The 25,657-nt window shown below is 36.2% G+C and overlaps 3 protein-coding genes across 3 annotated transcripts; 1 reads left to right on the top strand and 2 right to left on the bottom strand.

The window, feature by feature from the left end:
• Positions 1-637: 637 nt before the first annotated feature.
• Positions 638-8,416, top strand: LOC113030926 (thialysine N-epsilon-acetyltransferase-like). The gene is made up of 6 exons (XM_026182735.2): positions 638-798; positions 959-1,010; positions 3,206-3,289; positions 3,767-3,868; positions 6,849-6,889; positions 7,059-8,416. Exons 1-6 carry the CDS (start codon positions 736-738, stop codon positions 7,236-7,238), a joined length of 522 nt encoding a protein of 173 aa, XP_026038520.1. The 5' UTR covers positions 638-735; the 3' UTR covers positions 7,239-8,416.
• LOC113030925 (claudin-15-like) lies at positions 8,137-12,681 on the bottom strand. Its single transcript, XM_026182734.2, has 5 exons — positions 12,330-12,681; positions 9,899-10,063; positions 9,119-9,200; positions 8,894-9,004; positions 8,137-8,798 (listed from the first exon to the last, which is right to left on the bottom strand). Exons 1-5 carry the CDS (start codon positions 12,544-12,546, stop codon positions 8,705-8,707), a joined length of 669 nt encoding a protein of 222 aa, XP_026038519.1. The 5' UTR covers positions 12,547-12,681; the 3' UTR covers positions 8,137-8,704.
• A 3,858-nt stretch (positions 12,682-16,539) lies between these two features.
• On the bottom strand, positions 16,540-24,358 carry grk1b (G protein-coupled receptor kinase 1 b). Its single transcript, XM_026181800.2, has 9 exons — positions 24,148-24,358; positions 23,947-24,007; positions 19,359-20,071; positions 18,763-18,890; positions 18,430-18,587; positions 18,094-18,177; positions 17,669-17,793; positions 17,379-17,580; positions 16,540-17,268 (listed from the first exon to the last, which is right to left on the bottom strand). The coding sequence occupies exons 3-9, from the start codon at positions 20,055-20,057 to the stop codon at positions 16,985-16,987; spliced, it is 1,680 nt and encodes a 559-aa protein (XP_026037585.1). The 5' UTR covers positions 20,058-20,071; positions 23,947-24,007; positions 24,148-24,358; the 3' UTR covers positions 16,540-16,984.
• Positions 24,359-25,657: the final 1,299 nt, after the last annotated feature.

The following is a 25,657-nucleotide window of genomic DNA, read 5'->3' as shown; positions in this document are numbered from 1 at the left end:
GGGCTCAGTGTATATAGAAAAAATAGTGGGAGCTCACTCCCATTAGCTGTTTTCACAAACTTTTAATTTCAGGGTTTTTTTTTTTGTTTGTTTGTTTTTTTAGGGCCCCATAAAGCCTGTTGTGTTCTGACGTGTCATATAAGTTGACAGGTTAAAAATCCAATATCTGTCAACTAAAGAACAAGAAAAACCAGTAGTTTAACTTTTTAAAAATGATATTCAAGAAAAATGACTAAGCACCCTAAAAACAAACAAACAAAAGTATAAGTACGAACTTATGAAATTTGTTCATATTTAAGCAATTTGCTCATTTATGTGGTTCAACACTTACTGCAACTTTGGAGGTTTACTTTTTACTGTCTTTGTGTGCGGTTTGTTTGAAAAGGAGCAGGCGGATATTTTTGTACTTGTACTATTTTAAATGCACGTAAGTGCTCCTAATTGTGCGAAATTTTGTTGTTGGTAGTTGTAAAATGGGGCTCATATAAAGACTTATTGCCTTATCCAAATCGAAAGGCATACAAAACGGTAATAATAATAAAAATCAATCAATCAATCAATAAATAAATAATACATTTTTTAAAGTTCCAAAATTATTTTGACCTTTATTTTGAAGGCGGAAGTATCAAGGCGTAGCCGCTTCCTGTACAGACTTTTTTTTTTTTTTTACCGCGTAGCTTTTTTAGAGCTGAAAACTGGCAAAAAAACCCCTGAAACTCTGCAATTACTGTAGACATGAATTTCAAAATACGGCGTGCTGCGAAGGAAGACTGCAAAGACATATCGAGGATGATAATGGTGAATTATAGTTAACTTATCTCTGTTTTTCCCACTTCGCAGTACTTTGATAGGGCTCTGTTAAACGTTAGCTCAATATCTGAAATGTTAGATTTTGTTTCCTAATAATTCTCCAGAGTGTGTTTCTCAGTTGACATAACGGTAAAACGGCATTTTTCAGGATTTGGCGATTTATGAAAAGATGCCTGACCAAGTGAAGATTTCGCATGAAGGTAATTCTCCCATTAGTTAAATGTTACGGAAAGTAAAGATTTATTTGTCTAAAAGCATACCGTTTTTTTCTGTATAACTTTTAATGATGACTTTTTAAACCGACTGCAAAAGCATATGTATAATATGATGAACCATTGTTATATAATTTTGTTATATAATGACTGGCAGTCAGACCACAGTCCTTAAATCGAGTGCAGCCATGTTTACACTTAATAAGTAACTAGCAAGGGTTAAACTCCCAACAATCAGATTGTCATACTCAATCATCATTATAAACCCCTCTATTAAAAAGTAAGCACTTTAAAATCATTAAACATAAATATCAAAGTTGTGTATTTATTCTTTTTATAATTATATAGTCAGTGGTAACTTCATTGCCCCCAATGGGAAATCGATTTGCAGTATGTCCACACATCAAACAACACAAATAACAAAAAGAGAGAGAACAGTTAAATTGTTTATGGCAGAATATGAAAGAAGGTTTTCTGAGATTGTTGTAGAGAAAACTTTTATTTTCATTTGTTGCCTCAACAGTTTAGGGACACACAACAATAATGCAAATGACAGTAACTGTCACAAGTCATGTTTATGTCATATGAAAGAAATGGAATAAGGTATAAACATTCCCAGCTCCAAACAGACCTTTCCAGCACAAATAACTTGGGTGAATTTAATTATTTTCACAGTGTCTGTGTCCCATTTTACTTTTCTCATGAAGCCAGAGAGATTAATGACATAGAACCTGGCAGAATTTAATGTTTTAAAGGTACAGCTAACCACTAGATGTCAATAGATAGCAGACTTCATCAGTTGAGTTGTTTTCATATGCTGCTCAGTTCAAGTGAAAAATCCTAGCTATGGTGGTCGCTGTAGGACAAACAACTCTTGCTGTAGTTCTGCTGTAGTTCATCTCTGTTGTTACCTCAACTGTCAATATGTTTCCACATTTATTTATGCTGGAGAAGGTTGTAGAACTTGGTGAAAGGAGTTTAAGATGAGTCAATGAGTGAGTGAAACATTTGTCCGATGACAGTGAGAGTTGAGTTGTAGAGCAGTTGATGCTGCTGTAGTGGTGTCTCTTTCCTTTCTCTGATGAAAAAACTATAGGTATGATCCATCATATCTTGATTTTGAAACTTGCCTCCACAGCAGGTGAACATCTAAAAACAAACAAACAAACAAAAAAAACTAACATTATACCAGCTAACGTTAGGTTAGAGTGTCCTAAAAAGAACACTTTCCCTCTGATAAACAGAGGCTGGCCTCAAAGAATTTCCTGGCCAGTCACTGTATTCAAGATGGCCGGGCAGCATGGTGGCTTCACCAAACCTGATGCCTGTTCTGATGTATTTTTAGCTGATGAATTCCAGGTTTAGAATTGAACTTGGAATTAATCTTCCAGAAAACATTAGTTCGTTAGAAGATGTAATAACACACTAAACAGTATTTATTCATGGGTACAACATTCTTTTTTTTCTTCTTTTTTTGCTGTTAAATAATGTAAAAAAAATAAAGAAATGAGCTTCTTTACCTTTAGTTAAGTTGGTATTTAAAATGTGCTGCCTTGAAGGATGAATTTATATATAACTATAAAATTCATATATTAGATGCAGTTATTAGCTGAAACAATAACTGCAGCTCAGTGAGAACGAGTGGTAATTAGTCCAACAATGATTAACTGAATAAGATTAGGATTAGGTCCCTTAGATATAGGTGTATACGGTCAACTGCAATTCTTCATGTACTTTTCCCTATCAACTGTCATGCAGCTTCTTTTGAAATACATCCAATCTCTCTTTTATTATAAGATAAAGATAGCTGGATTACTAAGTGTCTTTAAAAAACAAATACAACCAGATTGTTTTGATATCTTGTGTTTTTCTATTGTGCTCAGAAGTTGACGACACACTGTGATCCCAAGCTTGACACAAAAGCATCCTTTTAAGTAAAAGCCTTTGGAAAAATTTACAGTAGAGGACTGTCATTCACAACTGGCTTAATAGAGACCCTGATGCTTCTCCTACTCAGAAAATGTTATTGTCACTACTTACTATTAATGAAGAGACAATTTTAAAGAGAATTCAGTTTCTCAAATGTATGTTTTTGATGTTTCTTCTTGTTTGAGAGCTTTTTATTGCTGTTAAAATAGAGATTAAACATGTCTATATGAATAACTTTTTCTTGTGCAATTTAGAGTTAGAGCGCGATGGTTTCTGCCAGAACCCCCTCTTTGAATGCCTCGTTGCAGAAGTACCAGAAGAGCATAAGTCTAATGAGGGTAAATGTTCAATCATGGCCTTTTGTTTTTATTGTAGTCTTCCTTGTCTGCCACACTTGATCTTATCAGTATAATAAAAGGCTTCTGGCCTTGCTGTTTAGATATACATGTCTGACAAATTGTGACTGAACAAGTGTTACCTCATAAATCAACAGTGGCACATGAGGCTATTCTTCCTAAAATTAAGATAAGCATTGTTCTTTCACGTGTTAGAAACAAACATAAACCTTGCTCAGACAAAGCAATGCTGCTAAGTAATTAGGAACTTCCCAGCTCACGTCACCACAGCTGCACAGTCAGCATTAGATTATTTTAGTTTAAATTTAATATCTTTAGTCCTTATTAGCAATAGCGGTCTTTTACATTAGCAGTCCACATAAAAGTGTAGTTTAGTATAAGGAAGAGAGAGGTTTTTCCATGATATTTGTCGTAATGTTTACTTCCCTTTGAAATATTTGCCTCTTTTTGTTCATATAGGATTCACAGTTACCGGGTACGCCCTTTACTTTTACACTTACAGTACATGGAAGGGACGGGCAGTATATTTGGAGGATCTGTATGTGATGCCAAAATTCAGAGGTACAATATTTTTTTTTGTGTGTGTGTGTGTGTGTGTGTGTGTGTGTGTGTATGTGTGTGTATATATATATATATACACACTTATATATTAGGGGTGCAACGATACAAAATTCACGGTTCGATATTTTTTCGATACAAAATAAAATGTTCATGCCTTTTTAATTTGTCATTTATTAAAATTATAAATATATATTTTAACTCAAAAGTACAGTTTTTAAATTTAACCCTAACCCTTGTGCGTGTTTTTTATTTTGACAGCGAATGCGCACCTGCGGACCACTTATGTGCAGCCCTGGTTATTTAGCTCGTCATATTGCAGCCACAGAAATTCTTTTGTCCATGAAACCATAAAGCTGCACTTTCTTTTTGCCTTATAGTCTGATTTGTCATAACTTTTCCGTTTTGTGGTAAGCTTTTCTTTGGCTGTCACTTCTTCACCCTGACCTGTCTTATTTGGCTCAGCAGAACTAAAATATAAATCCTGCTGCTTTTACACAGGCACTCACATAAGCTCAGCGATTCTCTGCGCGATCAACCTCTCACATGTTTAAGCTTGCTGCGGGAGATTTCACTTGTCATGTTTGCATAGTAAGCTAACGATTGATAAGACGATGTCAGAGGAATTGGTGCACAAATTATCATCACTCACCAATCAGTGCTGTCGCTCTCTATACACAGTTCACGCGATTGCAAAGTGAAAGCAAAAAAACAAGCGCAAATTCAAACGCGATTTCAATATGTCACATATTGACAGGGGCTCACCGATGCCAATGACATAATTACCCAGCTACATTTCCGAAAGAATGCAAAAGCATTGACATATATTTTTCCTTCCTACAATAGCCCGACGGGCAGGGCAGAGATAGATTTTGGTAGCCCGACTGGAAAAATCGCTAGCCCCAGGACGTCGGGCTAGCGATATTGCAAGCCCTGTATCTGATTGAGGAATCACTCATCTTTGGAAAAGAGAGTTTATTACAGAGAAATGTCTCTTTCCAAAATAAAAGCTATACTATCCGCTTCTTCTGGGCTATATTCTCAGCAGCATAAGGAGAATCATGTGCTAACAGCTGTCTAAATGACTCGGCTAAAGTTAGTAGCATGCTTGTTGTTTTTGTCTTTGCACTAGGATGATGTCGGCGTAAATGTGCAGTCATATTCGTTGTGTTCCCACTAGTGCTTTCAGGTTAATCTCGTTGAAATGACCTTAACGCCACAATAGGGCTGCTCGATTATGGCAAAAATGATAATCACGATTATTTTCACTGAAATTGAGATCACGATTATTTGACGATATTTATTTAACCCTTTAAGACCTACTATAGAACCAAGTCCACCAGAGCTTATATTATTTTTTTTTTACATGTTGTAGTGCCATTTGTGGGAGCATTTCAAGTTGCTATACATCAATACAACTGTTATAGCCCATATTTTAATAATATGTATGCATTAAGTCCATAGTAATTACATAAATTGCAAAAAAGTGCAATAAACTACAAAAAAAATTGAAAATCGCTTTTGTTTTGTTTACATATATTTCTACTTGGAGAAATTTAAGAGGTTTATCCCTCAAAACCTTAAATACAATAAAGTTGCAAAAAATAGTTTACAACAACAGGAAATTTATTTTGAGTGTCTTCATAGTTTTATTTTGGAGATACAGTTTTTATATACTGCAGGAAAAACAAAAAACAATCCTATGATGCAAATTTGCAAAGAAAACAGCAGGTGCATCATTTCACTGTGGGAAGTGTTACGAACAGCTGATGGATCGGCAAAGCGTGTTTCTGGAGTATTATGTTTTTGTTCCTGCAAGCGCTTTTTATGCAGTTTTTGCAAAGCTATATGTGGAAGGAAACCGTGACCGAGGACAAGCTGATGGCATAAGTTGTAAGTACAACTCCTCCGGTTTCATATGCAAAACAAATTATTGCGCTAGCTTACACGGTTCAGGTTCTACAGGGATTTAAAAATAGTTACACAACACGGAGCGTGCTGCTCTGACCGGATTTAAAGGGTTAACAATGACTTTAAAAAATAATATAAAATAGTGTGCAACACCACTGAAGTTTTTTTTTACCTCTCTTTTCAACCAACGGCAGTCACTCTCCAAATAACTTCTGCTTAGCTTTCCGGGCTTCCCTCGGGTCCTCTTAATCAGCGGTCTCCAACCTTTTTTGCGCCACGGACGGTTTATGCCCGACAATATTTTCACGGACCGGCCTTTAAGGTGTCGCGGATAAATGAGGGAGGGGCTAATAATCGGCTCAGTCATTTTTAATGATCGTTGAAAGCCCAGATCGTAATCGTGATTAAAATTCGATTAATTGAGCAGCCCTACGCCACAACACGGCAAATCTCCGTTAACGAGCTACCGCCGATCGCCCCGTGCATGGGGCTAGACGGCCAACACGTTAACGAGCTAACTGCGCTAACACACTAGTTCCCACCCATGGAATTGAGCATTGCATGGCACATCCAACATACTGTTTTACTTTAGTCCATGACTCGCTTACCTTCAGGGTCATACGTCACATGAAAACCAAAATAATTCCAAACGCCAGATCTGAATGAGAGTGGGGGAGGTCCATGTTGCAACTTCTGTCTTGCTAGCTTGCCCTGCGCTCTTCCTTCTGACTATGCTGTCTGTGTTGAGCGCTCAGTGGATCTGCGCTAGACAGTGCAGCCTAGGCGGAGTAGTCGAACGCAGATTCACTGAGCGCTCAACACAGACAGCATCGTCAGAAGGAAAGTTGATAAAATAAATTACAAATGTTGTATTGTTCGATACATATGCGTACCGAACCGAAAGCACTGTATCGAACGGTTCAATATCGATACGAATATCGTTGCACCCCTAATATATATATATATATATATATATATATATATATATATATATATATATATATATATATATATATATCTCAATCTAGATGTATTTGTTACTTTATCATGTTTATAATGGTTTCCCCTGTAGGAAATGGCATTGGTACAGCCTTATTGAGCAAAGTTGCAGAGGTAAGACTGTTTTTGTTGTTGTATGGAAAACCTATTTTTTTTTTATTTGATTTGTTGCATTTGGACGCTTTTGATTTTTTTCTTCTGTTTTGGTTAATATCAGCTGTTTTGTGTTATAGCGAGGTAATAGTGCATGATTAAGAGCAGGACAATTTTTTTATTTGTTCAGATTGGGAAAAAGAAGCAGTGTGTGCGGCTGCAGTTGTCTGTGCTAAATTGGAACACTCCCTCTCGAGACTTTTATGCTGCTAAAGGAGCTCAGGACCTCACTGTCACTGAAGGCTGGCACGCTATCCGCTTTGATGGACAGAACCTGGACAATTTAGCAAATGAAGCACCTAAAGATTGACAAGAAAACTATGCTCTTTACCCTTCTGTGCAAAATGGTGCTTGTTTTAAAACGTTTTTGGTATTTTTCTCCATAAAACAGCCTTAATTATATCTTGTGTGTGTCCTTGATTTAACAAATTAATTTACAGGGGGCGAAGGATGTGAAATACATATGAATTTAGTATTTTTGATGTGATACGGCTATCCCTTTTGATTTCTTCTTCTATAGACTTGAAATAGTATCGCTCAAAGTCCCATAAACACAGACCCCTGCTAAATAAAACACTGAGTAGCATAAATCAGTGGTTCGGTACATTTTTATGTTTTCATGTACGTTTCTGAGGAACTGAAAACCCAGTGTATTACTTTCACTCTTACAGTGATGCAGCTACTGTGACCAATTAAGTAATGAAAAGGAAGAGATATTAAAACAACCTGTTAAGAATGAGGCTTTTAAGAATGTTAAGAATGCGAATTTTTAAAGTGCTGTACATGACTTTATGCTTTAAATGTTATATTTTAAACTCTTCCTTACATTTAAATTATTTATCACCAATCAGCAAAATGTTTCTTGACTCTCATTGGGTAAACCAAATCCCAGATGTGACATCACAGCTTTCCAGCAGGTTGCAACTGTGAGATACTCCAAAGGTGATTTTTTGTTCCTGGAAGATGGCATTTTTAAAGTGTTGAATCTGTATTATGTGAGAATGTAAAACACAATGTGTCACCAAACTAAAATGGGCATTAAAGAATAAAGTGGGCCCTGAGAAAGTACTGTTGTTAAGTGGGTTATATGACAAGATTTGAGCTCTGAGCTTTTTTTTTTTTGTTGTTGTTGTTGATTTAAACATTCAAATGAAAAGCTGCTGTGCAAGCAAGTTCTGTGAATGTCCTTTTTTATTTGACTGTGTAAAGTAGTTAATAATGACAACAACAATGTCACCTGTGCTAAACACCGCTGAGCATCACTAGCAGAAATCATAAACATGTTAACATTCTCATAATTTAGGGCATTCGATTACTGTGAAATGGTAAATAACTGGTAAATATATAGTAAAAAACCATGCAAAAATCTTGAGAAATGTATAAAATCAACAAAGTGACATGTAAATATACTCTGTGCTTATGATTGTTTCATTCTTTTTACTCAAGTGGCTCCTGCAGAAAAAATAAAAAACCCAAAACAAACAAAAACCGCACTGGCTGAAACCACACGTGTCCTGTTATTGTGATAAATTATGTATGGGACCATTAGAAAACAAAATATACCAACTGTGTGCTTAGTTGGAAGTGTGACTTTTGCATCAAAATTTACTTACTGTAACAGATTTTGTCCTGGAACCTATGACCGTAATTGATATTATACTGTCACAGTTTTCATTATGTCCCCTATAAATGATACCAGATTAATTTTTTTTCCTCATTGTCTCTTTCAGAAAGATTCTGAAAAGATTCTTACTTTTCCGTCTACACATTAACTTCTTAGACATATGCGTTTCTGTCATAGTTGACAGACTGAGAGGGTGCCACAGTTGATCGCACGTGTCCTCTGGAGGATGGTTGGAGTGGATACGGTCTAAAATACAAAAGGCACGTTTAATTTTATTATATTAATTATACACCTGTTATATGTATAATATCTGGCGAATTAAACTTTTCAGCAACAGTTACATTTTTTCACTGTCAGTCATAATTCCGCAGGAACACAGCAGGCACGAGCCTCCACAAATGGCAAGCGTGCCTGAAGCCCAGCCAATATAAAGCGCCTCTCCAAGCTCATACCTGCAAGACAATAAGATTTATTTATATGACATTTTGATTGTGATATTTATTTAATATTAACAATTTTTAATCTATGTTATGTGCTTTCAGCTGATGCAGATTATATTGACTTACTTTGTCCCTTGGTAAAGAATGTCAAAGAACTGCTGGGTGATGTTTGCTGCGTACCAAGACACGGCAATCATGGTGCAAAGCCCTACAAAATGCAAAAACAAGTTAAATTCACAGAGTAGTGCACATATCTTTATTAAAAAAAAGTCAAGTTTAAAAACATTAGGCCAGTTGTGCAACAAAAATGCTATCTAAATGTTGCATAAGATTTTTTATATTCCTTTTTAAAAACTTTACAAGTTGTAGTTCAGTAAATCATATTAATTATGTAAATTAAAAATATGTTGTTAAATGAAAAATGTATATATCAAATATAGCTTTTTCAAATACAGGGGAAAATACTTTTTGGTCAATGAGATGATCCTATAACTGGGTTCACACACTGTTTTTTAAATGGGGTAACCAATAGTGCTGTTGAAATGCATAAACTCTTATTAATGACGGTCCTATATCAGCAGGTTTGTTAGCGTAAGGATAACCTTTTGAACTAGTAAACCATTATATAATGGTGATATGATAGCATGTCTTGTGAAAAGTAGAAATCGAACCAGGCATGCTTATATTTAACCAGGTGTTCTGTGCAAACATTCATTTGGGAGTGTGAACTGTCTTAAATCTGTCACATGACTTTATGGAGGCTAGGTTGCATTTCTCAAATTGTAAGTCTGGTTCAAATAATCAGGCAAAAATTTCACATGTAAACACTAAAATGCTTGTTTTAAATGAAAGTTTTTTTTTCATTCCTTTTTTTCATAGATCTTTCATCCACCCCCAAGTCTTTACCTTGCAGTAAAAAAAACACTCCTCCAACTGCAGCAATCTTCCCCTTTAGAACATAGTTTTCTCCACCTATTTTCGAGCACTTCATTCCTACAAGCGTAGCCACCAGGCCAAACGACCCAAACACAATTGAAGCAATCATCAGTGCTCGAGAGGCCTGAATGTAGCCTGTGTGCAAATAAAAGACAGAATAACATATTGATTTATACGTTTGTGTACCGTATGGTTATATCTAAATAAGTAACAAAGATTTAAGCAGTAAGTTGGTAAGAACTTTAGAAAAAGCTTTTTTTGTTTGTTTCTATTAAGCTTCATATAAAAAATTCTTGCCCTCAGATTTTCATTTGTTTCACATTTCAGTGAGAGGCTCCACCTTGAATCTCACAGGACAGACACAATGATATGAGTTGATTAAGTTCAGGCAGACCACAAATATTTTCAAATTATTCCACATTTCACAACTGATAAAATAGTCAGCAAATTGTAAAAGTATCTGTTGTTTCAGAGAACAGGAAATGTTTATCCTTTCAGGTCTAGGCAGATCTTGTGACCGGGCTGTACAGCCCATCTTGGGTCTTTTTTTAGTACCAATCAACCAGAATACATAGTATAGAAATGTGTGCCTCAGGATTGTAGGCAAGACTGATAACTGTTTGAGTACTACAAAACTCTTTCTCTTTGGATCACTTTGATATGGTGAATATTTATATGTCACTTCGCATAACTTGATTCTTAAACAGTAACTTAAGAAATACAAACCAAAGTAGATGCTAATTGCTAAATGGGCATTGATTAATTATAATTCAGTCAAAGTTTTTATTGCATTTGTTTTTTTCTGGATTTTCTATTGCAGTTACTCTGTTCACCAGTACTTAGTACAGTAGAAATTTCCAGACAAGTAAACAACCGACACACCCTGAACAAGTAAAATGTTGATGAAAACATTCATAAAAAGGATCAACCTTTTTTACCGTTGTAAAGACTGTTTAATTATTTGTTATTAAGGATTTTTTTAAAGTCCTCTGTTATAAGAGCTGATTTTTACAACATAGTTTAAGATGGTTTCAGATAAAATCTTACTTGGAAAGTCTTGGGCTTGAGTAGCTAAGCCAGATGAATCCTTAATTGATTAATTAATAAGTACTTAACTTAATAAAACTAAAAAACAAAACAAGAACATTTATGTGTTGACCACATACCAAGCAAAGATGGGAAATCACGGCAATAATTAACGCCTGTAGAGTCAGTTGCACAGGACATCCAGAGGTTTTCATTGTTGATGGGGTGAGATAACATTACCATCAACTGTAAATTCCTTCCAGTATCGATTTGGAAGGGCGACCCTGATCATTATCCAACTGTGAAAGCCCAGAAATGAAGCAAAAGCTTCCACTATTGGGTTTATAACGAAAAATAGACGTAAACGTTCATCTCCAAACTATGTTCCCACACAATCTTGAAGTTGTTAGCCACCGAGCCTCAATGTGTCAGAAAATTTTCCTGCTAAGATACTACAAAAAGTACAAATTAATAATTAATTCCAGCTCACCCACTCAACATTCCCTTTATTCTGAGTTCTATTCAAACTTTTCAAAGACTCAAAATGTTACCCAACTTACGGGGCCACAGAGAAGTGCATACCAATGTCTATAGATTTAAAGCTACATGTCACCTTTTGCCATTTGCTTTAAGTCCTGTGCCAATGTTATTAACTATTTATTGATGGGATTCAAGCCATGCTTTGGCTCCTCATTTCACTCTCTCTACAAGGGATGATGGTAACAGCTGTGGTAATAGGTGATGAGGATGCATAGTTGCATTATGACCCTAAGTCGAGTCTGCTTGCCTGTCTGCAAATCAGACAGATTCATTATTAGTCTTTTAGGATCCCAGCATTTGGTAATGAATAAAAGAAGCATTTAACTTCAAAATGTACTCTCTTCCAAACAGTTTTAAACTAAATTGCCTAAAATGAACATGTTATCTCTGAGCATTGCTAAAAACAAGTTTTACTCGTTCTGTAATGGAGTGAAGTACCACCAACCCTAAAATGGTTTTGAACATTGCGTTTACACACATGACAAAAATAAACTTACATGAGAAATTTGGCAAAAGGTTTGTTTAGATTGAACAGATGCTGTTTATTTTTTCTGTCACGCCTTCAGATTACAGCCTGTGGCAGATATTGTACTTTTTTTTTTGGCTTTTATGAAGATTATTTGATTATTATTTCATATTAAGTTTAAAGCATTTCTTTCAGTATGACTGTAAAATTTGCTAAATCATCAAGAGAATAAAAATACATATATGAGAATATGCAAGCTATGCATATAATCCCAAGTACTTTTATATTAGTTACCTAATTAAATTATTGTAAACGGCGTATTTTGGAAGATGAAAAAAATATTATGTAAAAAATTAAAACTTTACTTACCTGGAAGAGCAAAAAGGGATGGAAAGTCACGACAGTTATAGTTCCCCGTTGAATCACTTGCACAAGACATCCATAGGTTCTCATAGAGATTAGAAGTTAATATAACACTGCCGTCTTGACTGGATTCCCTCCAGTGCTGATCTTCTAGTGTTATAAGAGTCAATATCCAACTAACAAAACCTAGAAAAAGTGCTACGACTTCAATGAGCGTGTTCATCTTGGCAGTAATTTTTATTAATAATTAGTAGAAGTAATAATAATTGGAGGAGCTCTAGTTGCGACTTCAGTATCTGATACACATTTTGGGAATGTGAGAACTGACTCAGGAATTTTTTTCCTCATGCACTGGTACCTGGACTAATATCCGCGTTGCTTTATAGCCTGTAGCTACAATATAAGTGTGCTAATCCCGCCCAAAATACATGACATTACACATGGTAGGCAAGTTGCCATAGAAATGTGAGTAAACAAGGAGCATGTTCATAAAACATTAACTGTTTGTATTATTAAGAATGTTTTGCAGCAGTTCCAGTTTTTTGTTAATCTCTGAATCTTGTCTTTCTGTCTGTGTCCTGTTTCTGAGGAGTTGGTAACTTTCAATTTTAATGAGGCTATTTCAAGTTCCATGGGCAAATACTTAGGGGGGAAATGCTGAATTAACAGTAAAGCAAACACTTGAAGCTGCTTAGGTGATTTATAAAGGACAGAAAAGTATCTTTTTGCGGCACTAGTTAAACATTAACAATTTTGCAGCAGGAAAAAAGACCTGCTTAAATTCCTAACATTTGTAAATACTTTTTTTAAGTGATACAGCATATCGATCCAACAATGTCTGTTCTGTTGAAAGATTAGCTTGAAAAAGTGCAGAGCTGTCACCTAAAAGAATCTGCACAAAGGCCTGACTGCTACAACTCAACCTTGTAATTCATTAGTGTCTACACATGAGAAAAAATGTATGGAAATGTAAAAAAAGTCCAGAATTTATCTATACTGTACAATATATATGAAATGTATGTTTGTTTTAAATTAATTTTTTGCACGTGCAAATCTCCCCGACTGTCCCTCAGAATGAATGGTGATGTGTTTACCATCTTTGACTCAAGCAATTCTTAGTTTCTAAGAAACTTCAAATCACCCCTTAAAGTCTGTATCTTATCAAATGGGAATTCTCTTTTGCTGCCAGCAATCAAAAGCATAGTTCAAAGTACTGTCATATACTTACAGTACTGAAGAGGAATTACACTTTTAATGTTTTGTTAATCTTTTATCTCCCTGCCCTCCTCTCTATAAATTTAAATACTGATTTACTTGTGTCCGCACTGACCTCTTTGCTTAAAGGGAAAATTGAACTGAATTAGACAAGTAGCCGGACTTGATGTTTAAAATCAACCCTAACTCTAATCCCTTCATTTTCTTATTCAAGACAAAATAATTCAAGATACAATTTTATTTTTATTATTTCAACGATTTTAAGTGAAGGTGTTAAATTTCACCTAGTTATAGCAAGTTAATTTACTGCAAGCGTTGCATATCCCTTTCACGTTTCAGCTGTAATTACTGGATATGTGCCACGCTTTTGTACCCCTGGCTTTCAACTCTGCTCCAAATGTTGTTTCACTGTCAATGTTTTTAAATCCAAGTTAGCTTCTAGGCAGGGTTCCTATTCCACACCGTTCCTAGAAGAGATCTATAAATGTCATAAAGAAGTAGTCAATGAGGAGTAGCACAACCATTCAGTTAATGACAAAACTACTGATAAGGTGTAAACGAGACATTCCTTAACTTTATTTCTGGATGATTATTTTACATCTAAATATAGCCAAAATCAAAACATAGTCATTGTTTCTGACTTGTGTATGGGTGTGTAGTGATTTATATCTGGTACATTGTGGTTATCTAATGATTAATTGACCTGTAATTAATAAGCTGCATTGCACAGATTGTTCCATGCTTCTCCATAGCTAGCCGCGCCAGCCACCATCTACTATTAGTAATATACTGACATATGGATGAATCTGCTCTGAAACGGTTTGCTTTGCTTCAAGTAAACTAGTAGGTAAGGAAGTAAATTCATTTATAAAGAAATTTTGCATAGAAGATGTGACTGTAACAGTAGCTTCTGCACAAAATTCGCTTGAGACTATCTGATTTTCTTTGATTGTCTATTTAAATGACTTTCATAATTGAAAATATTACTTAACTGAAGAAAACTTTTGAAAATATCCCCTGTTTCAATTTTAGAGGATGATTCATATGTGGTTTGGTAATGTAATAAATTCAGCAAAAGCCATTTAACAATGCAGCATATTTAAACCTCGGTCAGGTTTTGTGTGCTGAAGGTAGCAGAAATTTGATGAAGTAACTGCGTCAGTACTGGTTTTACTAGTACGGTACTCGACATTTCCCCATCCCTCTCTTTCTCTTTCTCTCTCGCACATTTTTTTTTTTTTCCACAGGCAATCACCATAACCAGACAGCATGTGTGTCTGCGTGTGGGTGCACTTGTTTGTTGATTAATTGCTAAACTTATGACAGCACAAAACTTCCAACATAGTGGTAGGTTCATCGTCCTGTCAAGCAACATTTGCTATGTAAAATTAAAGTTACAGGGTGATTGATTTTAAATTTCTTTCTCTGTACAAGGTTAAATTGCCTCTGAAATACGTATATTCCAAAACTTATAGCAAAAATTGTGGAAAATTTGCATGTTAAGGTAACACGCAATCCATTTCAGGAGCATTACATTGCAAGATAGAACAACAATTAATAATACATGAATTTCCAATTATCTTGTAAAATATCACATAGTTGAAGTAATCAAAAGCAGAACATACCTGTTTGTTTGTTTGTTTGTTTGTTTGTTTGTTTGTTTGTTTGTTTGTTTTTGTTTTTTAATGAAACAAGAACTTTTCACGAGGCTTAATTAGAAAGGAAAGTTATGGCAGCGGTTTTTAAAATATACCTTCTCAATACCATAGTTTTTAATTTTGTACAAAAGAATAGAATGTTCCAGTTGTGAAATTTTAAAGTAACATAGTTAAATAGTTTATAAAGAACAAAGAAAAACTGAGATACAAATACAGTACTATTGCCTTAAAAGTACTGCCCAGACAATGAGTGGCTCTAGTGGAGATCTGCACTCTCTGAGTACTTCTGGTCTTTCTCTTTTATATTGAATTGTTCACAAACAATTGTTTTTTTTTTTTTACATTTTTGATAGTTACTTGTCCTCAATAAATGGTAAGCTGCATTAACTGTTAGCTTTTGCATGTTCTCTCTCTGTTTTGTGTTTTGTTTTTTTTCTTCTTCATCTTCATCGGTGTCCTCTTGACCGAAAACATGCGAGTTTGGTTAATTGGATGGATAAGCATGGATTTTCATTAGAAGGAAAATCAATTATTCGTATCCTGCGTTAATCAAGGTAAATGCAACAGGAAAAAAGCATTTGAGTTTCAGAAATGTAGATAAAATAATTGATAATCTGTTGCTGTAGGGTTTGATTAAAACATCAAAAAGAAAACAGATTTATTGCAGGTTTGTTCGGGGAACACGTCATCATGTCATGATTTTCATCATTATCAGATGGTTAATAATTTATTTCAATAATTACGCAGAATGGTGTAATTAAGGTCAGTATCAGTAAGAAACGTGTTCAACTCGAGACAAACAAGATAAATGTCCTTCAATAACATACTGTTCTGACCAACAGTGAGTCATTCACTTTTTTCAACTATTCTAGAAAATCCTTGTCTTTCTTTTCTCAGTAAGAACAAGCCGCCTCTTTGTAGAAGTGAATAAATAATCAGTGAAATGTCAACACAGTTTTGCTGCAGCTGGTAAACGTGCAATGAAATTTAATCTGCTGATTTGGTCTCGTCAGTACTGTTGTGTTGGTTAACAATGTAACCTTAGAGGAGGAAGGTCCTGGGTTTGATTGCAGGCTGGGGCCTTTCTATGTGGAGTTTGCACCTTCTACCTCTGACTAGATGGGTTCACTCTGGATGCTCTGGCTTCCCTCCCACAGTCCAAAGACACACTGATGGATAGAAGATTTGGTGTTGCATTCACATTGGCAAACAAAGTAATTTTTTTGGCTCTTCCACATTTTGTCATAAGCACAAGCTGGACATTTGCTATATATTTTATCACCATGTATATTCATATAAATTCAAATGCAGGCCAGAAAGTTACAAATGAAAAGAACCAACTCTTGCCCTTCCGAAGGTTTTATTGATTGCTTTTAACTCTTCTATCTAAAATGTTTCCTGTAATAATTACTTAAATCCTGTTTCTTAATAATAAATACATAAAGAATAAAAACATATTACTACAGTGTCAATACAGATTACATTGCATGTGATTTCTATACAGTTAGCTTTTCTATAATTACTGAATAAAAATCTTACCAATGCAATTAGTGCAACATATGTTTTGACAACTTTATATTTCAGCTATGTGTTATTTCACCATGCTGTACTTTTCTATATATTCTATAAATACTATAGATATTACATCATAAGTAGATAAAATATTTGCATGCAAATTCTACATAAATAATAACAATATAATATAAATTAAATACATCAACAACAGATTGTTGTACAAATGACTGATCTTAAAAATTAGAAGTATATCTGTTTTGCATCCATCTAAATTCAAAGCATTACACATCCCCCCCCTTTGGCTTCCACATAATTAGGGTCAAGGTCATTGGGCAACTTCCCCTTCTCTCCCCAGATATTCAGCTCTCCAAACACACCAGTCTCAATCATTTCCTCCTGCCAGGGTATTGGGACGTTGCCGGACGCAAAGTCATTGTAGAACTCAGCGTCCTTGTCATCCAGGACCACACCTTTGATTGTGCTGAAGGCACCCACATCATCAATATCTTTGGCATAGACCATTTTAGGATCGGGGACAAATGGTGGAGGTAGCATTCCTTTAGATGAAACACAAGAGATAAACAAATGAGCATCTTTTTGTTGCATCGTTTTCAATAGACATGTAATTAGGAAATACGTGCGCTTGTCGATGATATTTTTTCATCACCTGCTTCTAGACGTCCCCAGTTAATGTCTTTGAAAAATGGTTGATTCTTGAGCTCTGCGCACTCGTTATTTTTGAAGCCCAGTCGTTTAGTCGGGTCCTTCTCCATCAGGCCCTCGCAGATGTCTTTGCATTCTTTGCTGAATTTTGGTGTGTAAGAAACTGGATCATTTAGAATTCTGCGAGCTACCTCTTCATTCTCGACCTGAAGAAACAACATTATATACATTTTATTAGGCACAGAGAACCGTCAAGAAGGACAAGCAGGAGAAGAGAGGATGTATGTAAAGCACCTTTTCTCCTCGTACTCTAAAAGGTCCTTTGGCAGCAATCATCTCATACACCGTGACTCCCAGAGTAAAGTAGTCCACAGAGTAATCATACTGCTTCTTCTGAAGCAGCTCTGGTGCCATGAAACCTGTATTAACATGTAACACAGTTTCACACACAATAGTCCAGAAATGCAATCTACGTGTTGGTAAAGAGGTTTGAGCTGGCAGCATTAACCTGAAGGCTACACGTTTTTCTCCAATATGATAGTTTTTACCCCTCAGCCCTGAAAGGCTTATGTGGGCAGATGGGCATTCACCCAAGTTTGTGAATGCACAAACCCGAGAACAAGGGAACATAAGATTTTAAAATTGATATCAAAGGTTTATCTAAGGAGGCTGATAAGTGCAACTTTATCTTCAGGTATAACAGGAGTTAAATGACTTACCTGGAGTCCCAGCATATCCAGAAGTTGTATCTTTTCCTGGTGGAAGTTCAACAGCCAGACCCAAATCTGACAGGCGGACATGTCCTAAGTAAAAAGGCTTTGATTACAGCAGTAGCATATGGACACAAGTTTGGACATCATTTACCTACTGGTCATTTAGGGCTTTGTGATTGGGCGCTACCTGCATGTGATTTCTCTTTAGGGTTGTTTTTTTTGTTGTTTTGTTTTTTAATCTCAGGACAGGTTTGGACAGAGACTAAAAGATTTTGGCAGTGAACTGACAATATAAACAGACAAATGGAAAACAGATTAAGTGTTACAGTCTTAATTCCTTACCTGCATCATCAAGAAGTACATTTTCTGGCTTCAGATCTCTGTATACGATTCTGTGCTGATGAAGGTGTTCCAGCCCACAGATGATCTGAGCTGTATAGAAACATGCTCTCTTCTCATCAAAACCAGGATTTTTTTCATCGACGTTGTACATGTGAAACCTGCAAGAAAGGAAATAATATTGACTTTTTTTTTTTACAAACTTATTTGTCTAGATGAGGGGAGTGGATCCTTCACCCGTGTTAACTACAGGAACTAGCACGTCATAGTCTAGCAAGTCATAGTGTTTAGGTTGATGTGTGCATATTTTTGCTGTAACTGATTTTGATCTAGCACCTTAAATCACCACCATTCATGATGGTCATAACCAGGCAAAGGTCTGTCTTGGTCTGGAAGGCATAAGCCAGCGTCACAATGAACCGACTGTGAACTTTTGCAAGGATGCGCTTCTCCACAATTGCTCCCTAAAGAGAAATTAAACATTAGCAAACATGATTAACGCAACAAAACCAAGAATGTGCAATGTCAGGAGGCCCTACATCTAATGTCAAGCCAAACAGATAATTTGTATTATTTTACTTCTATAAATTAATAATAGGTTGTTATACACAGGTCCATGTAAGCCAGAGAGATTCATTGCCCTTTTTTCTCCGTATATGACATTCTGTCTTACTACTGCAGGAAACCTAAGAAGCAACAAATACTATTCATAATGGCTTTTGTACACTTCAAAGGACGCTTTGAAGGTTAACTTTCGGATTCTGATTTCTTGACACATTGCAGGTAAAGTACATAAAGCTATGTGCATGTGCAGCCTGTGCTGAGAGCAAATCAACCATTGCTGAAAACAACTGTTTAGCTGTATATGTTCATTACAACTCTGAATGCTTTCTTGAAATAATGAGCCGCTTTGTGAAGTCTTAGCATTTTACCTCATAGCCTTTGCGTTTCTTCAGCCTCTTTTTGTCTAGCTTCTTGTTCGCATACATTTTGCCTGTTGCCTTTGCCTGACAAGCAAACACTTCGCCAAAACCTCCTTTACCCAGTACCCGGAAGTCCATGAACCACTCTTCATCAAACGGCTGGCTCTCCATCCATTTTAATTGAGCAAAACGCAGGAAGTACATGCTGTTCTTAAAGCCATCCACGGCCGCTTTTTCCAAGTGCTTGAGCAGCTGTTGTTCACTCTCCTTAAATAAGTCACCACGGACATTCTTGAGGTCTTCTTTAACTCGAATGATGGCCTTTTCCTCTAGGAAAGTGCAAAAATTCTTTGAAGCTGATTGATAGTATTTATTGACTATCAATTGAGCCTTCTGCAGTCTGTCCTTCTCTTGGCACACGACATATTCTTCAATGTCTTTCCACAGCTCTCCAGCATTTTTATGGGTTGCATCACTCTCCAGATATTGCTGGAAGAGACGCTTGCCGATGGGTTGCTTGACACACATGCTGTCAAAGGTGGTGTCTAGTGTTGCTTTCATGTGTTCACAATTTCTGATATGTGGGAGTTTCAGTCTGGCACGCATCTTTTTGTCACGCAGCGCAGCTGCTGAAGCTCCATCCGTGCTGCCACGGGCTGACACATAGGCAGAGTTTGCCACTACAGTCTCCAAGCCACCGATGTCCATGGCTACACCTTTGTCTGGCAAATGAAACCAAAAATGTCATTAAAAGTGCTGATAATAAGATTTTACTACATTAAAGGGGTAGCTAATGAAGATCAGTCTCTTTTGTAACACTGTCTTGAAAACTCTCATATCATTCACTAGACTATATTACAATTCTGCACAATTTTAAATAAATATTCTAACAAAAAATAGAACCCATATTGCAAGTTGCAACAATGTTTAAAATACAAATAAAACAATGCAATGATTTTCATACATTCATAAACCAATATGCATTCACAATAGACCAAATAAAACATCAAATGTTTAAACTGAGAAAATGTACAGTTTAAGAAAAAAAAACTGAGGCAGATATAGATTTGATGGCACACCTCTATTGTAACGCTGTAATAGATGCAGTATGCAGTTTAGGACTGTCCTACTGAAATATGCAAGACCTTCCCCTGAAAGGACACCGTTTGGATGGAAGCATTTGTGGTGCCTTTCCACATTTTCAAGCTGTTAATTCCATAAGCACTAATGCACCCCAGACCATCAGAAGTGCTCGCCTTTAAACTGAGAGCTGAATACAAGCTGGATGGTGCCTCCCCTGTTCACTCCAGAGAATGTGACATCCATGTTTTCCAAAAGATCATTTCAAATTTCAATTTCTCTGACCACAGAACAGTTTTGCATTTTCCTTGGTCCATTTTAAATGAGCATTGGCTCAGAGAAGAAGGTTACTTTTCTGGATCATGTTCACGAATGGCTTCTTTTTTGAGTGATGGAGCTTTAACTTGAAGTATGTTCACAGACAGTGATTTCTGAAAGTGTTTCTGAACCCAGTCAGTGGTAATGCCTTTTTTTAATGCTATGCTGCTATGGGCCTGCAGATCACAGTAATCCAATATTTGTTTTTGGCCTTGTTCCTGGCATACAGACATATCTCTAGATTTTGAATCTTCACAATTTTTCATTGAGGAACATTATTCTGAAATTGATACACAATCTGTAGTCTCTTGCAAATCTTGGAACCTATGCCCATATTTACTTCTGAAAAACTCTGCCTAAGATGTACTTTTTATATCCAATCAAGTTACTGACCTGTTGCCAGTTAACCTAATTAGTTTTTCAGTGTTTAGTCAGCTGTTTCTTTTTACTACCACTTAATGCTTCAGCATTTTGTTGTTCTCGTCCTAACTCATCACGATAAGGTTGAAGCGAATCAGAATAAGTTATCTTATTCCTTTGTAAGCTGCCGGGGTAGTGTCGGAGTAGCTGTGTGCCATCTTAAATTTAAGTAAACGCTAAACAATGATCCTAAAAATGTATTATCTGTTTCTATATCAATTTAGGTATGTTGTATGTAGGTAAGAATCATTGATGGTGAAAATATTAAAATGCTGTTATATGCTGCTCCCTGCTGTTCAAATGACAAAAGTGAATGATGAGGACTTCTGACAGTGCTAAACTTGGGGCGCTACAGCTGCATGACGATACAGTCACACAGGCAAAGGATTTCGGGGACCTGCATTTTATATAGACATAAATCTCTATATATTATAGAGTGATGTAGATGGTGTAGATTTATGTTAGGGGTAACATGAACTGCAAAATATGCTTTATGGATGCAGATATTAAAATGTCATATTAAAAGTATGACATTATTATTCCAAACATTCAATAGATTTTTTACTCTATCAATGAATAAATCTATGCCCAACTGAAATAAGAGTTTTGAGAACGACACAGATATTTGGTGATTTAAAAATCCAATTTTCTACACCGGTTTTCTTTCACACACATGAAGCAAAAACAGATTTTGCTAACATTTGGTATGGGTTCTTATTTATTTACTCATATATGCTCTGACTGGCTGCTCAGATGAACTCATTCTTATGTTTGTGGCGGTGCAAACATTTATGCCCTCTGGTGGACAAACTATAAAACATCAACACTCATAACACGGTTGAAGCATGTTTCTTCTTCCCTTTCTTCCTTTCATCCATCCATCCATTTGCTTTCGCCTATCCTTTCCAGGGTCACGGGGGGGGGGGTGCTGGAGCCTATCCCAGCAGTCATAGGGCGAGAGGCGTGGTACACCCTGGACAGGTCGCCAGTCTGTCGCAGGGCCTTTCTTCCTTTATTATTTTTTATTTAACGGCTATCATAAATGCTGATAACAGTACATCGGCGGCAGATAACTAACATCAATCAGTAATATCAGCTTGTTAATAAATTGAGCTCTAAATGCATTAGATGTATTTACTCTACAGCAGTGGCGGAGCGGGGGGGGGGGGGGGGGGGGCTTACTGGGCTTAAGCCCGGGTTGCTTTTTCAGAAGCCCGGGGTCTTTTGGGGTGTAATTTTTTCATAGTTAGATGCCTGGCTGACAACTGTATAAAACAAAAGTTTGACCAGGTACCAAAGAAAATCATTCGTACTGTACAAATAATGTAAATATGACGGTGCATCACAAAAGATTGATATCAAACTGATCACTTGACCCATATTACGTTACTTGCTCTTCAAGTGAATCAACAAATGGCGAAATGAAAAGCCGAACAACAACAATGCTGTTTCTTTAGAAAGTCTTAGCTTACATGTGTGTTTATTTCATATTTTCAGTTGTTACCCTCCACGGCTAAATAAATCGGTTTCAGTAATGCACTGATATACAAGAATGGACATGAGGTGCTTCTTTCAAATAAATAACTCTGGTAGATGTTATTTTATATATTATGCTTTGTATGTTGTTCAGTATATTCCTATGCAAAACAAGAGAAATTTCAATATACAGCAGTATAGTCACAGTTTAAACCAGATACTTACATACACTTTATGGAAAACAAAAAACATTTTTTTTACTGTACAACATCAAAAGAGAGAAACAGAGAGAGGAGAATGAGGACAGAACTGAGTGGGAACAAGAGCAGGTGAGACACACATGTTAGTCAAATGGTTGTTTACCAAAAGTATCACCGTATCATAGGTCCTCATGTATCTCGTACCTAGTGTTTCTTTTTAGGTTTGTTATTTTTCAAATTCTATATTTATTAAGTTTTGCAGGCTTGTTTGCACAACAAGGCTAAATAATTATATAAACTTTTCTCAATCTAAATAGTGGACTTTGGTAGAATTAAACAATAAGTGTAGTGCAGGTCTATGATGATTTTTAGTGCTACTATCATCTAGTTCTGTTTCTGATTCTGTCTTGGTTAAGTCCTAAGTAGTCCTGATTTTGAACTGTTGTAGTCCTGTTTTAATTCCGGATCAGTTCTGGGTCTGGTTGAATTGGTGTGTAGTCCTCGTGTCTTGATACAGCCCTGACCTTGTTCTGCCTTGCTGCTTAATTAAAAAACTACGTAGTTTAAGGTGTCCTGCACATGTGATATATATTTTTCCCTATTGAACAAAACTCAAAACAGAGCCTATTAATCTTTGTCATTTCTAACCCCCCCAATCCCAATCCCACATACATACTACCCTTTAGGGCTAAGCCCCGGGTGTATCAGATGTCTGCCTCCTTAATCTTGGTTGTTGATACAGGGGATTTACTTATGCATGACCTCCTTGCTCTTAAACAGTTCTGTTAAGTAAATGTATGTAGCTATGCATATGAGGAAGAAACCCCGATGGTGCCAATACAAACTTTTATCTGATGATTCTGTACAGCCACTGAATAATATTTCTGGCCCATTTAATTTTGAATGTAGCTCTTTCAGTGCTATTTATAATTACTTTTCAGGTTTTAATTATTTTTATGCTTCAGTGTCACCAGCACTGACTTTTTAATGTACTGCAAAAGCAAATGTATTAACACGATAACTCAGAGACGGGAGAGGAAGTCATGACAGTATTTCAAATTTGGTCAAAAGTTGAATTGATGTTACAAATATTTGGTGCTTACCTGGTAAATTTCTTGAAACGACACAGATGTACGCCGCAACTTAGCTTGTAGAAGCAAACAACTGGAAGAAAGTAATTTTAATGTATCATGTGACAGTTGAACAAATCTCATTAGGCTATTGTCACAATCAAAAAATGCACAATGGTTAATTAAAAAAAAGATTTTACTTTATACCTAGGTACATGATGAACTCCAACTTACCTTGTTTTAAAGCAGCAAATTAAATCAGAGCTTGAGGCCAACAAATTAAATCCAATTGAACGCCATCCAACTTATATTTTCCTACTATTTTACCTGTTTGCCTTCTATTAATTAGAATATAAGCACTAATGTACAGCTCTGGCCTGTCGGTGTCTTGAATAAACCTGCTCTCTCCTCCTCTCGTCACTGTGTGATGTGTTGGACAGGTCATTGTTTCAGGTTAAGGTTTACTTTGCACCTGAAATCCTCCTTCCTGGTGAGGATTACACCCTGACATTATTGGAGTGAGCAACTTGGCAGAAGCCACTGGTGAGTATTGGGGTGAGCATTTCAGACTATATTGTTATTTATAACTGTCCTGTTTTCCTTGTCCAAGGTACATTTTCATATGTGAATCATACCAATGAGAATTAGTGAATAGCATCATTACAAATTTCACAACAACAACACGGTGTATTGGCAGAAGAAGCAGGCTGGAGAGAAATAAAATGGATTATCTCCTCGGGGTGTATGCGAGAGCAAAACACCGCAGCATTTGTTAATACAAACTTTGAGGAATGTTATTTCTGTATGACCTTAGCTTCATCAGTAAGCGGGATTTATACTCATTATGTATGTGAATTCAGATCTTTGCAGAAGCATTTTAATGCGCTCGAACAGGTGAGAAAGAGATTATGTGGGCACATGGCAGGTGATAGGATTTGGCAGGTTGTTGAGGAAATGGAGAAGAAGGATTTAGATCATCTACCTAAAGAGGACAGAATAAATAAATGAGTTGCTTGCACAGTGTAGCTGTTGGGAATATCGCCTTTGATTGAGCAGAAAAGTTAGTGTGTTGTAATACTATTCTTGTAATGTTGACTTAACTACACATTCACTACATTATGGGACTGCAAGCAGTTGCATTTCTTTTATTACAAAAGTATTTAATATCAATATAAAAACTGTTATCCTATTGATCTTTGTGCCAAGAACAAATAAATGCATTCAGCCTTCCAAAAGCTTAATTTTTTAATTGTTAATTTTTTGCATTATATGGGAATGGCCCTTTATCCCTTTATTTGATGAGATAAGCAGAGAGGAATTTTTACAGTTCACGATCTGATGTGGTGGCATAGTGCAGCCACCACAGCACTAGTTCTGTACGACTATATAGTGGCTCGATAAAGAAATAACAGTAATAACAGAAATTCTGGGCCTGTTTGGCTGTTTTAAGTCTCACTGTGTGCATCAAAACGCCCTCGGCACAAATCCTATTTAAAAGGGTTTGAGGTGAAACCGTTTTTACTGTCACGTCTAATCCAGCTCTGTGATGAAAAACAAACAAACCCACCGACCCAGACGGGGAGGTTAATCAAATTAGTCCAAAGACCGTGACAGTCTAGAGGATCTGACCACTATGTTTTCATCTGTGAAATCAAAGTTGATGTCACAGAAATGATAATCGTCTGGAAAAACATCCGTCTTATCCGGGTTTTATGCTCAATCTTCCATTGTCCTGTCACGAGAC

The sequence above is a fragment of the Astatotilapia calliptera genome, chromosome 10, assembly GCF_964374335.1.
Source record: "Astatotilapia calliptera chromosome 10, fAstCal68.1, whole genome shotgun sequence".
NCBI lineage: Eukaryota > Metazoa > Chordata > Actinopteri > Cichliformes > Cichlidae > Astatotilapia > Astatotilapia calliptera.
Note: the sequence above shows the minus strand (reverse complement) of the source record. Positions and strands in the feature narration are given on the sequence as shown.